This window comes from Vicugna pacos, chromosome 6 (assembly GCF_048564905.1).
Source record: "Vicugna pacos chromosome 6, VicPac4, whole genome shotgun sequence".
In the NCBI taxonomy this organism is placed as follows: domain Eukaryota; kingdom Metazoa; phylum Chordata; class Mammalia; order Artiodactyla; family Camelidae; genus Vicugna; species Vicugna pacos.
Genome location: NC_132992.1, coordinates 87,894,924 through 87,911,374, shown reverse-complemented (window position 1 = coordinate 87,911,374; position 16,451 = coordinate 87,894,924). Strand labels below are relative to the sequence as shown.

Sequence of the window (16,451 nt, the reverse complement as noted above, 5' to 3'; positions counted from 1 at the left end):
TTCGGGTTTCGTAAGGGGCCAGGTGTCTGGTGACAAAGATGCCATTTCTAAGTCAAACAAGGAACATTCAAAGGCCCTTCAAGGGGCTGCCACCAGTATTCTGAGGGGCTGAGTGGGAAACCAAGATTGGTGTGGGAACACTCAACTTCTGAGGGCTGCTCCTGCCCCAGTGCTCCACACACCCCGTGTGATAAGTTTGCATAAAAACAAGACACATAAATGATTATTTACTGTCAGCAAACGATCATCCAACCATGTCTGTATTTTAAACCTAACTGGCCATTCCCTCTGGTCTCATGTTCTCGAGATGCAGTTTCCAGAATTTCCCAACCTGCTCCTCGGAGGCTTGGCCCCGTCGTGCCTCTGGGGGCTGGAAGTCATGCCTTCGCGTTTACTGGATCAGCTGGACCACAGCGTGGAGTATTTGAAATCAGGGCTGCTTAGGGGGATTCCGGTTGCATGGCGGCTCTGCTTGGAGAGGCTGTGTGCCTGGTCAGAACTCCTGGTTCTAGAACGTGGGTGCGGCCCGCAGCCGACAGCCGCAGCGCCTCACTGGCTGGGCCGTCTGGAGTCGCTCAGAAGGTGAAGGCGTACACCACGCCGACCACCACGATGTTCCCCAGCGTGGCCACGATGGCGATCCACAGCAAGACGGCGTCGTTGGAGGACCGGGGCGGCTCCTCCGGCTGGCCGTGGCCGTTGGAGGCCGCGTGGACGTTGGTGGAGGAGTTAAAGAGGGAGTACTCGGTGCTGAAGTCCTCGTTGGGCGAATCCATGAAGGCGCCCCCCATCATGGGCAGCTGAGAAGAAGGAGAGAGAGAATGAACAGGGCGCCTGGGGGCTGGAGGACGGCCCGCGGTGGGGGGCTGGCGGGGCATCTGCCTGGCCGAACAGCCCTCTCTGAAGATACAGCTTTGCGTTTGGCGTTTTAAAATAATTGATGGCACGTGCTTTAATCCAGAAACATCAGTATCCCTGCAACCTTGTGAGGCAAATGCTCAGGCCCTTGTTGCAGGCAAAACCTCAGGGTTCAGGGCAGCTCCCCTACAGACCCCCCTCCAGGATTGCATGCGTCCTAAATGTCTTTGCTCCTCTTCTAATTTTAATAACAATATAGGCTCAGGACGGAAGATTAAGACAATACAAAAGGGGAGAAAAAAGTGTCATCTCACCAATTTGGAATAATTACTGTTAACGTTCTGCACCTTAGAATGTTCATATTCTTTGTTCAATTGGCAGTCATTTATTCATTTATTTATTTAGGAGAGTAATTAGATTTGTCTTTTTATTGATCGATTTTTAATGGAGACACCGGGGATTGAACCCGAGACCTCGTGCATGCTGAGCACACTTTCTGCCACTGAGCTACACCCTCCCCACTTAATCTGTCTTAACAGTTTGGTATCTTCCTTTGCAATCTGTTTTTCTGTGGGTGTGTATGTGTGAGAGAGAGAGAATATCTTTAAACCTGTGACTGTATATATTAATAAGTCTATCAAAATACATTTTTACTGTTGTATAACATCGTATCATAAATACAAGCCATGACTTAACCATTCCCCTAGAACTGGAGAGCTAGGAATTTTGACGTTCTCTTATAGATAGCACACTGATAAGCATCCTTGTGTGTGCATTTGGGTGCACACACGCGCTTGCACACATGCTTTTATTTAGTGAGCAGACCCAGATATAGAACTTCCCAGTCAATGACTTGTAAACATTTCAGAGCTTCTGGTGCGCAGGGACAAACTCCCCCCGGGAGAGTGATTCTAATCTCCAAGCCTTGCTTTTTGGCACCTGAAGATGCTGGTATGTTTGTGCTCCGGGGATCAGAGCTTCCTCTTTCCAGTTATAAAGGCTTTTGCTCCTGAGACTCAGGATGGAGGTGGGAGAGGTGGGCTGCTCAAAGGGCAAGCTTGGCCTGGATACAGCCATGGAGAGAACCCCTTCCCGGCTCCAGCCCAGGAGACCAATGTCCACGCCATTCAGGCCTTTCCAGACCCTTCCAGAGGCTGAAATGCCCTAAGCCTCAAGGTTGGCTCTGGCAACTGTTCGATCCATAGTAAACTTTTTTTTTTAATGGTACAGGAATGAATGAACACTGAACAGTTCATCTTTCCTTCAATTTATTGAGCACTATTTCTCTTACCAACATGGAGGCCCGGCTATGGTCAGGGAAAGTGCTAGGGATTTTTACATACTCTCATCAAATCCCTCAGCTGTCCTGCTGGAGGGTACCACTGGAACCCCATTTCACAGATGGGTAAGCATGGGTCATGGCCACTGCACTCATCTGAGCTGTGATCAGGGACGAGAACCAGGTGTGTCCGACTGCAGAGCCAGGGTGCTTCGCACTCAGCACTCTTAGAAAGCAGGGCTAAACAGGAAGCTGACTTTCTCCCTCCCAAGCATGCCTAGACCTCGCAGCTGGTTCCGCAGCCACATCCCCTGGCGTCCCTGCCGCACTCCCCCCATGTTAGTAACCACACGCCCGGTGTCCTCTGCCCCCTGGCGGGCTCAGTCTCTCCTCTCTCCCCCAGGATCCCAGGTTTCTAGACAGACGTCCTGCTTGGACTCCACTCCTCCACCCTGTTGGGCTCTCTGGGCAAGTCCTGAACTCCCTCTCTTCTCTTCAGGGCATCTGTGCGTTCAGTGAACATTTCCATCTAAATCACTGGGGGAAAAAGAGAGGGGACTGGGCAAAGCCTTTGGTCGGGGGAGGAGAGAGGAGCCCCCGGCTGACACAGCCCTGCCACCAGCCTGCACGGGGGCTGCTGCCCCTGCCCCACGGGTCTCACCCCGTCCTCATCCCTGTGGGTATCTGATGTCCTGTGTTAGCTTCCTATAGCTAGTAAATTACCATAAGCTTAGTGGTTTAAAAGAACACACATCTATTATCTGACAGTTCTGGAGTCAGAAGTCTGAGTCTCGCTGTGTTCATCATTCTGGGCTCACATGAAGCCTCCAGGATCACCTCCCAACTCAAGATCCTGCACCTTCATCACCTCTGCGAAGTCTCTGGCTACGTAAGGGGACACATTCACGGGCAGCTCTACCTGGAGGTCAGCCTCCCACTCCACATGGAATTCTTCTGAAGACAAGGCCCCCTCATCTCGTGCTCCCTCAGCCCCACTCATAATGCAGAAAAGGAGACACATACAACCATGTGGAATTAATGAACTTGAAACCAGCAGAAGGGATCCTAGCAGGCTGCACATCATACCCCTGACCCCAGAGGGCCCCCGAGTGGGGACAGCTCATTATCCACAGTGAGCCCCTCTCTGCCTTGCACCTGCGGAGACGGACGGCTCAGCACTGCCAGAGGTCACAGCCAGTGTCTGATTCTCCTGCCTCAGAGCTTGGGGAACGGGGAACCGGGAGGATGCTGCCTCCTTACAGTTAGTACAGCCGAGTGAATCATCTAATCAACTTGCCTCGGTTTCCTTCACTGTAAGTAATGAAGATAATACAGTGGAACCAGCAGGATTCTCGCAAGGAGTAAATAAGATCCTATATGATAAGTCAAATGTGGCACAAGACAGTCGCTTGATAACTCCTAATAGTCTTTCCTTCTCTTGTTCACGTAGTAATTCACAATCAAGAGTATCACATGCATTTCTTATCCAACTGCTTAAGCTGAAATGAGGGAACTGGGGCCCTGGCATTTCTGGTCCCGAGCCTGTGTGGGATCAACTCACCACAGGCTCACCTGCAGCAGTGCAGGCTCCCCTGCTTCCCCAAGTTCTGCCACCGAGAGCTGCTCCAGGCCAGCACTGTCGCTCGGTCTGTCTCCTCAGGTTTGTTAGTTTTGATGTTTTTTTTTCCTTTGTAAAAATAGATTCTACTTCAAAGTAATGGGGTAAGCAGTAAAATGACTTTAAACAGCAAAATCCCATGAATAGAAAATCAAAGGAGATCGGCCTCGGTTCCGTCATTTGGAAGTTGGGAAGATTTGATCAGAAACTGACTCTTGGTAAGAATGAAAGAGTGTTGGTGGCGTGTCATTACTGGGACAAGCAACTGGGCCTTCTCACCCCCATGGGCAGGCGAAGTCACTGGAGCCCTGAGCATGGGGCTGAGTGGCTTGGATGAGGGTTTAGCTCAGAGCAGATCTGCAGTGATGATACATAACTTCAAACACCAGAGGGTCCATCATGCAGAACATGGTGCGGCCCGAGGAGGCGGAACGAGGGAAGGAGCCTCCTGCTGCTGAACTGGACACCAGCAGTCAGAAGGACACAAGGTTGGAGTGAGGGTGGGGGCTTGTTTGTTCATCAGAGATGATCGTGTCAAGATCGGGAAAACTCTCGCTGGTTGTTGAAGAGGGCTCCCCAGGACAGAGTGGCCCAATGGCCAGTGTTCAAGCTCAGTGGTATCTCTACAAGCTTCCTGAGCAGAACTTCCAGGACGGCAGGAAGCTTCCCTGTTTCCCAGTATCCCAGGGCCCCAGACAGAGCTGATGCTCAAAACACAGTTCTTGAGTAAATGAACTCTAGAATCAGCCAAAAATCCTGGGGGCACGCTGCGATTCAGCCCCTGAGCCAACATGTCCTCGCTCGGGGCCCATTTCTTAACCTGAGGCTCAGGCTTCTCATTTAAAAACGGGGAAAAGAATGCAGACGGCCTCACAGCAGAAGGGGGGCTGGGAGGCTCTGACAGCACGTGAAAAAAAGATTTCTGTGGGGGGAAAAGGCAAGTCACAAAAGAAACTCAGTTACCATCCCTGAAATTAAAAACACGCCTAAAGAAAATACTGTCTCTCATGCACGTCTCCACTTGCAGGGAACCGCTCAAACATGGACTGTGAATATAGAGTCAGGTCTACAACAGCGGCTGCCTCCGAGGAAAGGGGCGGTGGGAGGAGACAGGCTGATTTTGTTTAATATTTTATAATAAGAAAAGATGAGCAAACATGGCGAAATATGAAAACATGGTCTATTCTGGTCAGTGGGCACACGGGCGTGTGCCACTTTTTGGTGTTTTAAACTTTAGCAACATTAAGAGTGATGCTTTGAACACTGCAGCACGTCACACACGAGACAGTTAGGACCAGCTGCCCTCTGAAGCCAGGAGGGTGCCCCAGCCCTCGGGGTCCCCGTCCCTCATGTGACGGGGTCACCGTGTGGCATGTGTGGCCAAGCGAGGAGTGCAGGGGCTCCAGGAGGGCATGGCTGCCGTGGGCCAGGGGGAACAGAGCTGCTCGGAGTGGGCGTGGCGTCGGGGTCCCCATCTGTCCCTGCTGAGACAGAGGTTATGTAAATGTCCCCTAAGTGGGCCCCTCAGAGAGAGGAACAGAAGATGCTTTCAAAAGGAAGTCTTCAAAGCGCAGGAACCAGAGGTGGCCCAGCTGCACAGTTTTCTGAATAATGACTGCCTTTCAGAGGAAATGAGAGAGAATGGGCGTTTGTTGGTGGAGGCTCTGTGAAGGGGAACTTGCTGGCCGTACCCCGGGCTCCCCCAGGCCGTCCTCAGGGCCCTGGCACTGCGGCATCCCGGCCCTGCCACAACTAGATTCAATGTTCCTGGGCTGTGGATTTGAAGATAAATTTGTGCAGGAGAAAAGCATTTCTGTAAGTGTCCCCTCCCATCCTCCTGGGCCCAGGAGCCTTGGGGTCTCCCTGCCTTCCTCGCTGAGCCTCGCTTACAAGTAGCAGATCAGGAGAGCGATCGCCAAGGTCAAGCCCGGGGCCCCGGCGTCCTTGCCAGGTACTAAGGAGGTCAGACGCAGTTACAAACGGTCCCAAAGTGAGAGCTTGTGTGGTGAGGGTCGTCAGATAAACTGACAAAATCTTCCAAGAAAATGCAGGAGACCTAGTTAAATCTGAATTTCAGATAAACAACCACGAAACAATTTTTTAGTACAAGTATATCTTAAGTATTGCGTTGGACATACTTATAGCAAAGAGACATACTAAAAAATTATCTGACATTCGAATTCAACCGGGTGTCCTGTGTTTTTATTTGCAAATCTGGCACCTCCACGCATGGCCAAGGCGAGAAAGAGCTGCAATTTCAGAATTTGTACAAGGGGCCGTGCCCTCAGTTTGTCTCTGCAGAGCCTGCCATCTGTGGCCCAGGCTCTCTGGTGACCTAGTTCATTGGAAAATTCCAGGGACGCCTCCAGCCAGACTACAAACATTATAAAGATAATTTCTCTCATCACTAAATTCTCAAAGGGTCTTTTGCTCCAAATATAAAGGCTGGATAGATTTAGAGTGTCATTCACCCATTCATTATTCATTCAGCAAACGCTGAAGACCCACTCTGCACCAGGAGGTGTTGGACAGACACTCGGGAGGTCAAGGAGTAACCCATGACCTCTGCCCTTGAAGGGCTCACATTTAAAAGGAATAGAGACTCAAGCACACTGTCGTAACATGGCATTACCCGCCCTTTAACAGAGATGAGAACAAGGCAGTGGGCTCCCACGGTGTGAGGCAGGGCAAGTTGGGGTCAATTCCGTGGGCTGGAGAACCAGGCATGAGGCTGAGCCCCAGCTCTGTCCCTTTCTGGCTGTGTGACAGGTGCAAGTGACTGACATTTTCTGGGCATCAGTTTCTTTATCTGTAAAATGAGGGTAATAGTGGGAGCCACTCCCTAGGGTCTCGTGTCTGACATATGCAGCGTCCTGGCTGTAAGTACCCGGGGTTTGTGAGCCGTAATTGTTAGTATTGTCCTGAGGGGGTGGGGAGGCTGTCCAGGCACCCGCGGCTGCTGCCCTCTCAAGTCCTCACCAGAGTGAAGCTCTCGATTTTCTCCCTCTTCCACTTTGGGGTCTGGTTAATTTCAAGTGAATCCCACCAGGAGCAGGGGAAGAGGAGTCCAGGGCCCACCGCAGAATGAACAGTGATGCCCTTGCAGTGTGCTCCAAAGGCAAGGGCTGAAGCCCTGCCAGGCGGGAGTGTCAGGGGAGAGAGCAAGGCTCCGACTTCCACCTCCCGCCTGTGGATCTTGCTAAGCGTCACGACTCCCTGGAGGCCTGGGTGACGGGCACACTGAGCTGGCCGGTGATGCCGCGGCCTCCTGGCCCGGGGAAGGGAGGAAGCAGGCTGTGCATGGTCAGGGATGCCCGGAGATGCCCCAGGAGTCCACGCCGTCCTGGCTCCAGGCCCAGCTGTGCCTGCTGGCCTGGCCCTCATCGACTGCTGGGTCCGTCTCCTGTCTAAACGGTGAGGCCTCCAGCCCCAGACCCGGGAACCTTTATGAAAAAGTCAGATTAAGGTGAAAGGCTTGTGGTGCTGGAGAGACACAGCACAACTAGGAACTCTCGACCTGGGGGCTGATGAGGGAGCAGCAGGCAGGGCGGGAGCGGGGAGCTTTCTGGGGCTCCGCCTCCTTCCCTCCCCACTTCCCCAGAGAAGCCCTGGGAGAAACCCTCCTTCCCGACAGAGAACTGAGAAGAGGGACTTCTAGCAGCTGGAGAGCTTGGGGGAGTCTCCAAGTTCTTTCTTTTTTCTCTTTTCTCTCTCCCGGCCTTGTCCCAGGGTCAGTCTCAATCACTGGACCGTGCTTTGATGGCCGTGATGGTGGCGGCTGTGACATGGGGCCTAAAATGCAGGAGAAATCCCTTCTCTCCAGCTAATAGGATGGAGAAAAGGGCCCCTCGGGGTCTGAAGGATGCGGGAGTCCCCCTTACCTTTTTTTCCTGCTTTGCCGTGTGGGCATCTTGGCAGTATGGAGCTGGATGACAGCACAGGAGGATGGAGCTGACAGAAATACCGACTTTCCAGCCAGATGATTGGGAAAGAAGGCTCCTGGGAGCCAGAGTACCCTGGGGGTAAATCTCTGGGGGAGAGAGCTGGAGAAGGGGTCCCCTAATTCTGTGTGTGAACCTCACATGTTCTGGGCTCACTCCCAGCTGCACATGCTCAGAAATGAAGCAAGGAATCACAATAGAGGCTTTGAGAACAGAATGAAGCCCCCTGAGAGCCCAGACTCAGCCCTGAGAGGTGCCTGTGCAGAACAGCCCTCACAGAGCTGCAAAGATGTCACAGCCAGAACTGACATCAGGACCACTGCTTACAGAAAATAAGGCAAAAACGTCCCCAAAAAAGAAACTGCTAAATGGTTTCACTGAAAAATTATACCAAATGTAAGGAAGAATCATACGAGTTCTACACAATCTCTCCCAGAAAACAGAAGAGGAGACACTTTCCAGTTTATTTTATGGGACATCTCCTAAGTCATGTTTATGATGCCAGCATTATCTTGCTACCAAAATCAAAGACAGGACAAGAAAACGGAAGATCAGTTTCCTAACTGAACACAGACAAAAAGTAGACAACAAATATTAGCAAATTAAATCCAGCAATGCATAAAAAGGGATAATGAAAGACTGGGTCAACATTCAAAGTCAACTAATGTGATTCACTATAGTAACAGAAATAAGAAGAAACAAAACATGATCACATCAATAGACGCAAAAGAGACATTTGACAAAACTAAGTATCTATTAATGGTAAAAACTCTTAGCAAACTGGAAACAGAAGAAAACTCCCTAAATCTGATAAAGAACATCTACAAAAACAAAAAACAACAAACAACCTAGAGCTAACATCATACTTAATGGTGAAAGACTGAATGATTTCCCTCTAAGATCTGGGGAATAGGCAAGAATGTCATACTGGAAGTTCTAGCCAATGCAATAAGGTAGAAGAAAGAAATAAAAGGCATGTATATGGGAAAGGAAGAAATAAAACTACCTCTAATTGCAGAAGATATGATTGTCTGCATAGAAAATCCCAAGGAATTTACAAAAAGATCACCTCACTCTTAAGTGAGTTTAACAAGGTCATAGAATACAAGGTGAATATTAAAAACCAGGAGGGTGGATATAGTTCAGTGGTAGAGTGGGCCCTTAGCATGCATGAGGTCCTGGGTTCAATCTCCACTGTCTCCGTTAAAAAAAAATGTAAAAAACCCCAATTGTATTTATACATTTAAGCAATGAACAATTGGAATTCAAAAAAGAAAAGTCTTATTTACAAAAGTACCAAAAATAAAACACTACTATAAATCTAACAAAATACGTGCATGATCTGAATGCTAATGAAATAAATCAAAAAAAAATCTGAGTAAGTGGAGAGAAATATTATGACCCAAAAGAATCAAGATTGTTAAGATGTGAATTCTCCCTACAGTGATGTATAGGTTCAATGCTGTAACAATCAAAATCCTAGCAGGAATTTTTGTAGATGTAGACAAGCTGATTCCAAACACACACACACACACATGCACACACACACACACACACACACAAAAGACTGAATATAGCCAAAACAATTTTGAAAAAGAACTAAGCTGGTGCACTCACAGTACTTTAGCAAAAAAAAAAAAAACAAAAAAAACCCCAAAAAAAACCCCCAAAAAACTTGCTATAAATAAAATATAAAGTTATAAATAAAAACCTACTATAAATCTATAGTTACCAAAACTATAGTTTTGGCAAAAGAATAGATACATAGATCAATAGAACAGGGGGGTCTAGAAATAGATTCACATAAACATGGTCAGTTGATTTTTGAAAACATTGCTAAGACAATTAAATGAGAGGAGGGTAGTCTTTTCAACAAATGATGCTGAAACAACTGGACATCAATATGCAAAAAAAAAAGTTACCTGGAACCCAACCTCTTATATAAGAATTACTAAACAATTCTCATGACTTACACAAAAATTAACTCAAAATGGATCACAGACCTAAATGCAAATATAAAAGTGTAATGCCTTTAAAAAATACAAAGGAGAAAGTCTGTGACCTTGGGTTCAACAAAGAGTTCTTTTAGATTCAACACCAAAAGCACAATCCATACAAAGAAAACACTGGTAAACTGGATTTCACCAATATTAGACACTTTTCCTTTGTGAAAGTCACTGCGAAGAGAATGAAAAGACAAGCCATAAACTGGAAGAAAATATTTACAAGTCACATATCTGACAAAGAGTGTGTAACTAGAATATATAAAATTCTCTGAAAACTCAACAATAGGGAAAGAAATCACACTTTGGAAAATGAGCAAAAGATTTGAACAGCCACTGAACGGGAGATACATAGAAGGCAGACAAATGCCCAAAAAGATGTTCAACGTCATTAATCATTAGGAAAATGCAAATTAGAACCATCATGAGCGACCACTACACGCCTATTAAAACGGCTAAGTTAAAAACACAAAAACCCGTCACTATTTAGTTCTAAGAAAGTGGACGGAGCAAACGGAACTCCAGCACAAAGCTGGTGAGGAAGAAGAATGGCAGAGACATTTGAGAAGATCGTTGGGCAGTTTCTTACCAAGGTAAACGTACACTTACCGAATGACCCTGGGACGCTGTCCCATGCATTCAGCCGAGAGAAATGAGAATTTATGTCCACACAAAAATCTATGTGCAAATGTTCCTAATGGCTTTATTCATAAGTGCTGCAAACTGGAAACAGTGCAAACATCTCTTAACCGGTAAATGGACAAATGGTGGCACATTCTCACAATCAAACACGGCTCAACAATCAAAGTGACGACCTGTCAATGTACACAGCAGCACAGCGGATGGCAAATGCGTTAGACCCTATTGAGTGAAGCAGGGCTGGAAAGGCTGCATCCTGGATGATTCAATTCATGAGATATTCTGGAAGAGGCAGAACTGTAGGGCAGACACTGGGAGAAAGGTATGGGTGTGACAACAAAGGACAGCAGGAGGCAATGTTCTGGGTGTGATGCAAAGTTCTAAATCTTCATCGTGGCCATCGCCATAGGCCTCCATGCATTTGTTAAAACGTATAGGACTGGATCGCCCCCAAATAGTAAATTGTATGGGATATGTATTAGAAGGTACATCACAGCACACCAGTGGAAGGGCACTGTCGTCCATGCAGCCCCCTCTCTGATCCAGGCTCTGAGCCCTGGCCGTAGCATGTGGTCCTCTTCATGCCCCCAGGAAGTGGTGGTAATGTTCCCGTTTCGCAGTCTGGGCTGAGGCCCCAGTGCAGAGCCAGACCCCACCTACGACAGGCTCCGAAGCCCAGGCTCTTTCTATGTGGCCCAGATTTTGCTGCATCTCTGGCAATGGTGCTTAGGGAAACTGGGGCCCACATCAGAGGTCACTGTGACATTCTGACAGTTCTGCTGCGGGCTTAGGATGCTGACCTCAGGAAGGGCCAAGCACCCTGCCTGCTTTGCCTCCCTATAGCCACTCACTCCCTTGCCTCCCTGGGAAGCTGGTCCAAGATCTACGTGTACCAAAATTTCAGGTCTGGGTACTACTTCCGGAAACTTCTCTTAAGGTTCCATCTTCCTCTGGTGCCCAAAGCATTTCACTTGTGGTTCTCCTCCCCACCCCCTCAACATGAGAGCACTGTGTACTGAACTCATACCATACACAAAGGAAGGATGGAAGGGAGAGAGGGAGGAAGGGAGGAAGGGAGGAAGGAAAAGTAGACTCTGATTCAAGGGCTGGCAAGTTTAACACCCAAATCCTGCCACCTTGGTCAGCACATAACATGGGTCAGAATGTTCTGATCAAGGAAAGTGATCGTCATGTGAAAGGTTATCAGGGTGGGGTCTCCTGCCTGTCACCCCCCAGGGCTCCTCATGCAGCACAGGCTTGGAGTTCAGCTTCCCAAGGCTGAGTGGTCCCATCCCGGGGGCTACAGGTCTGGTCAACAGGCTTCCTGCAGACCCCATCAGGAGAGAGGGCTTCAGGTGGTGATGAGTTGGCCAGAGGCCGGAGTCCCCGCTGGGCTGTGTGGGGAGCATCAGTGTCTTAATTGGAGTGACCGCAACAGCGATGTGCCCATCAGAACACTGGAGTTGATGTCACCAGGGCCAGGGCAAGGCTGGGGGAGGGGTCTGGCCCGAGCATTTCCCCATATGAGGAATTGATTCCCTTACGATGGAGGCATGGAGGTCACATGGCACTGGGGGGAGAAGCAGCAAAAAAAATGTCACAGAACAGACTGTATGCCCAACAATGTTCTCAACAAAACACCTGTACACAAATGTCCACAGCAGAACCATCCAGAATTGCTCCAAACTGGAAATAATCCAATTGACCCACAACAATAAGAGGATACATACATTGTGGCTTGTTCACACGATGGAATTCTACACAGCAGTGAGAGTTAGGAACCACAATTCTACACAGCAGCATGGTGACTCTCACAAACACAATGATGACAATAACAAAACAAAATACCTAGACACAAACAAAAACAGTGTGACTCCATTTCTATCACTGGGTCTCATGTGGGAGCAATTCTGCCCCCTAGGGGACATTTGGTGATGTCTGGAGACATTTTTGATGGTCACAACAGGTAGGGAGGGAGTTGCTACTGGCATCTGGTGGGTCAAGGCCCAGGATGCTGCTCCCAGGACAGCCCCTGACAACATAGAATCATCCAGCCCCAATGTCAATAGTATGCAGGTTGGGACATGGTGATTCTGATAAAAGTCTTTTTTTAAAAAAAAGGGAAAACTAATATCCGGTGTCAGAGTTGCCCTGGGAGTGGGAGGCAGAGTCTGAGAAGAGGATGAGGGGGTTCGAGCTGGAGGTTGGCTATGTTCTGATCTGGGTGCTGGTCACACGGGTCTGCTCACTTGAAGCAAATGCATCACGCTGTGCACTTTTCTTCGTGTTTATCATACTCCCAGAGTGGCCGCTTAAGAAGGCAGAGGGAACAATGAGGCTTGTACAGGAATCCTGAGTTTGATTCAAATGAGTTTTGAGATGGAACCTCCCTTCAGACAATTCACACCATCATGAGATGTTGCTTTCCCTTCTCAATACCTCAGGGGATGCTCAGAAAGAGCTCGCCTGTCCCTGCAAACCGCAGGCAAAGAGCAAAGCAGTGTGGTGGTCATTACCACACACGTTTAACTGCCTTCCAGGGACTGGCAGGCCCCAAGGATGGGGAGACAGAGATGAGGCAGGGGCATCCTGGGGGCAGAGGCGAGAGCGTGATGTGGGGTGTACAGGCACCTCCCGACACACCTTCAGTCTGGATGTGCAGAACGGCTAACGGCACAGAGAGGGCCGCTCTTATTAATGCCCTCAGTGGAGGGGGTGCGGAGGCTGGCTCTGGAAAGGTTTGAGGAGGTTTAACTGCCCAGGGTCAGTCCCTCTGCCCAAGGGGCAGAAATCAGAAGGTATGTGAGTGAGTGTGTGTATATGTGTGTGTGTGTATGTGTGAGGGAGACACACACACACACACACACAGAGACACAGAGACTGAGAAACAGAGGGAGAGACAGAGAGAGACACGGATGAGAGAATCCAGGTGCACAGGTGGATGGAACTTTGCGATTCACACACCAGTTCAAACTCAGAATCTTGGTCTCTGGGTGACACGCCTTAGGTGTATCCTCTTCCCTGAAGCCTTGCATATCTACAAATAGAGTTTGCATTTTATCCACTGAGGGCGGCCCCAGAGAGGCCCAGAGAGGAGGGTGAGGACAAGACAGGTACCGGCTTCAGAGAAGGAAGAGGGGCCGAGTCCAGCTCCAGGGACCCAAGTCCCAAGGCACCGTGCTCTGCGGGACGCTAAAGGGGGAAATCACTTATTTAAAAAGCAAGCAAACAGGTCAAGCTTGTAAGATTCTGGGCAGAATCTGGAGTCAATCACCATGGGAAACAGGCAGTCCTGGGGAGGCCACCTGAGCGCCCTCCAGGGGGGAAAACCCTCCTTTGGCAGAAACATGCCACGCCTCTCGGGCCCCTGGCTCAGCTCCGGCCGCGGGGCTGGAGGTCAGGGTGGCATCTGGGCAAATCCGCCTGGCTTAGTGCAAAGGGCACCTTCCATTCTGCGAGCAGGGCTCTCGGACGTGATGTACTAAATGGAAGCAGAATGAAATCTGGCGCTGTTAACTTCCTCCCCGGGGACCTGGGGAAAGGGCGAAGGAGTGCTAACGAGCACAGGTGTGAAGACTTCTCCAAGGGCCCCTATAAACTTCCACGAAAATAAAGGTCAGCAGTCTCTAGTGACTGCTCCCCTCCAGCCCCAGGCTTTAGGCATCTTGCCTAAAATCACTCAAATGAGCATCACACATCTGGGAATGGCATCCGGGCCTCTGGACCTCCAGATCTCCAAGGCCCTCACGTGATACCTGGGGATGCTACCTTGGCAGAAAACTGGCCCCCCACCTTGGCTGTTTTGCTGAAAGAGCACAAGGGAAAAAGTAGTTCTGCCCTTTAATCAAACTTCACAATACACAGCCAGCTACCCACTTCCCTGTGTTTTCTCCCACGTAGGCTGCAGTTAATGGCAGTATTTGCTGCCTGATGTCAGTATTCGTCATTCGTTGACTAATGTTTACACGCTGAAGAGTTTTTAATTAAAAACAAAGCATATGAAATAAAAAGAAAAGCTAATATTTATTGAGAGCCTGCTCTATGCCAGATGTATTTTACAGGCGTGATCGCATTTCGTCACAAACAACGCCATGGGGTGGGTACCATCGTCATGTTTGTTTGCTAGGGGAAGAGAGGAAACTGAGGCTCATGCTGAGCGGGGGGAGTGGGGAGGCATCGCTCCACAGCCGCAATATGCAGACACCTCCGTGTACCAACACTTTGCAGGACAAAGAGGAGAGACGCTTCATTCCTTCAAAGAGAGGAGGCAGAAGTCACGCCTGCAGCAGCCCCAGGCACAGTGGCATCGGGACCAGTGCTGAGCACACACTGAGAATTTTTAGAGCCACCTCTGTGTTTATTTTGGTTCCTTGGTAGCACGGAACCATTGTGACAGCAGTCTTGTTCAGCGGTGACACACAAAAAGGTTCCTGACGAGGGATGGTGAAGGGTCAGATCCCTTCACCTGCATGGGCCACACTGCCCTCCTCACCTTCCCCTGAACCCTACATGCCGGGCATCTTCGTGACGCCACCTCACTGCTCAGGCTGCTGCCCCTGAAGCAGGTTCACCTGCCCCTCCCCTGCCTATGCTCACGTCCTCTCCTGACGTCTCCTGAGCACCCAGGGGCCGAGCAGGGATGAGCAGGAAGTCCCAAGGAAGAGCTGCTCTTGGCTGGGTGGGTGCTGTTTCACCCTCACACCAGCTGAGGACAGTGGGTGACTGGGGGCTCAGAGAGGCGTAGTCATTTTCCTGAGCTTGCGCAGCTGTACGTAACTGATCAGAAAACAACATCCACGTCTGCCAGCTCCTGACCCTTGCTGTCACTCTAGGCTGAATGGCTTTCTCCACTGCCCTCCTCCCTACGCCACTAATTTATTCCTACAGCTGGAATGTTTATTATGGTAATTATATTACTGTATCATATGATGTTGCATTACATTATGTTATATGACATTATATCAGAGTTAGCTACCTACTAACATTACATCGCTGTATGTTATGCTGTTACATTATATTACATTGTACTATTTTTAGCTGTGTACTTGTTAATCTTTCTTAGGGAATGTGAGCTTTTTAAGGATAGGAGCTGAGTTTAACTTTTCTTTGAATCCCTAGTGCCTAGCACATCAACTCACAGAAAGTAGATGCTAAAAAGATTCTTCATTACAAAAGAAAGATTTCTCGATTGCTTGCTGTGCCTTGTACAATGTGATACAATATCTACGTGGGGGGGTGAGGTGATCTACTTGCTGTGGCCAAGTATTTCTAGACTCACAGAAGGCCCAGGAAAATAGAGATATTTCTGGAATGCCTGAGAGCATTACAGAATTAAAGAGGAAAAAATCAAATTCACCATTTTTGAAACCGTTGCCATAGAAACTCAGCACAACACAGCAGGAGAAAATGCTGTCTCGTCAGAACACATCATCTTTGATTACCAGTAATAAAGGGAACATTTGCCTTGGAGACAGAAAGGCCAGACAGTGGTGTGGCAGTCCTGGGTCCCCGGACCCTGTCCCCCACAGGCCGTCCATGGTCCACGGTGAGAAGTCAGGCGCCATCACTGGTTTTTAGGGGAGGCTGGCTCAGAACTTGAGGAGAAACAGCCAAGACCAGTTTGGAGCAATGCACCTGACAACTTCCCATCTTCTCTGACAGGCCAGGGCTCCCCGTGGGTGGGGTTGCCACACCTCTGTCCTTCAGCTTTGAGAAGCTCCCGCCACCTTCACTGACTGTTTGCAAGTGAGTAAACACGGAAACAATGGGGAGTTTTAAAGTTCTCCCTTAGGGAACAGCTGGCAAAGGTGGTCCTAAATTCCCATCTATTCTGCTGCCCCCAGTGAATTCAGGAGCATCTTTGGAGTCATTCAACAGCATCAATGCAACCAAATGAGTGTCCCCACTGTGGGCCCACCCTCTCTGATCACCTTAAACTCCCTTTCACCAAAAAGAACAAAATCTCAGGGCCTTAGGGTGGTGGTAGGACATTTGTTCAACTCTTCATTCATTCACTGGCTGAACAAACATCTACATCTGTGGGGGTGGGAGAGTGATGGAAGCCAGAGGTGCAAAGAGAAAAACTATGTGATCTCTGTTTTGGAGGAAGAGGG

The 16,451-nt window shown here is 49.1% G+C and overlaps 1 protein-coding gene across 1 annotated transcript in view; it reads right to left on the bottom strand.

The window, feature by feature from the left end:
* Positions 1-244: 244 nt before the first annotated feature.
* The window catches only part of C6H14orf132 (chromosome 6 C14orf132 homolog), a 39,380-nt gene continuing 23,173 nt past the window's right edge, over positions 245-16,451 (bottom strand). Inside the window, exon 4 of the mRNA XM_072963903.1 lies at positions 245-800. Coding sequence (XP_072820004.1) covers positions 576-800 — 225 coding nt within the window. The 3' untranslated portion in view covers positions 245-575. The remainder of the gene's footprint in view (positions 801-16,451) is intronic.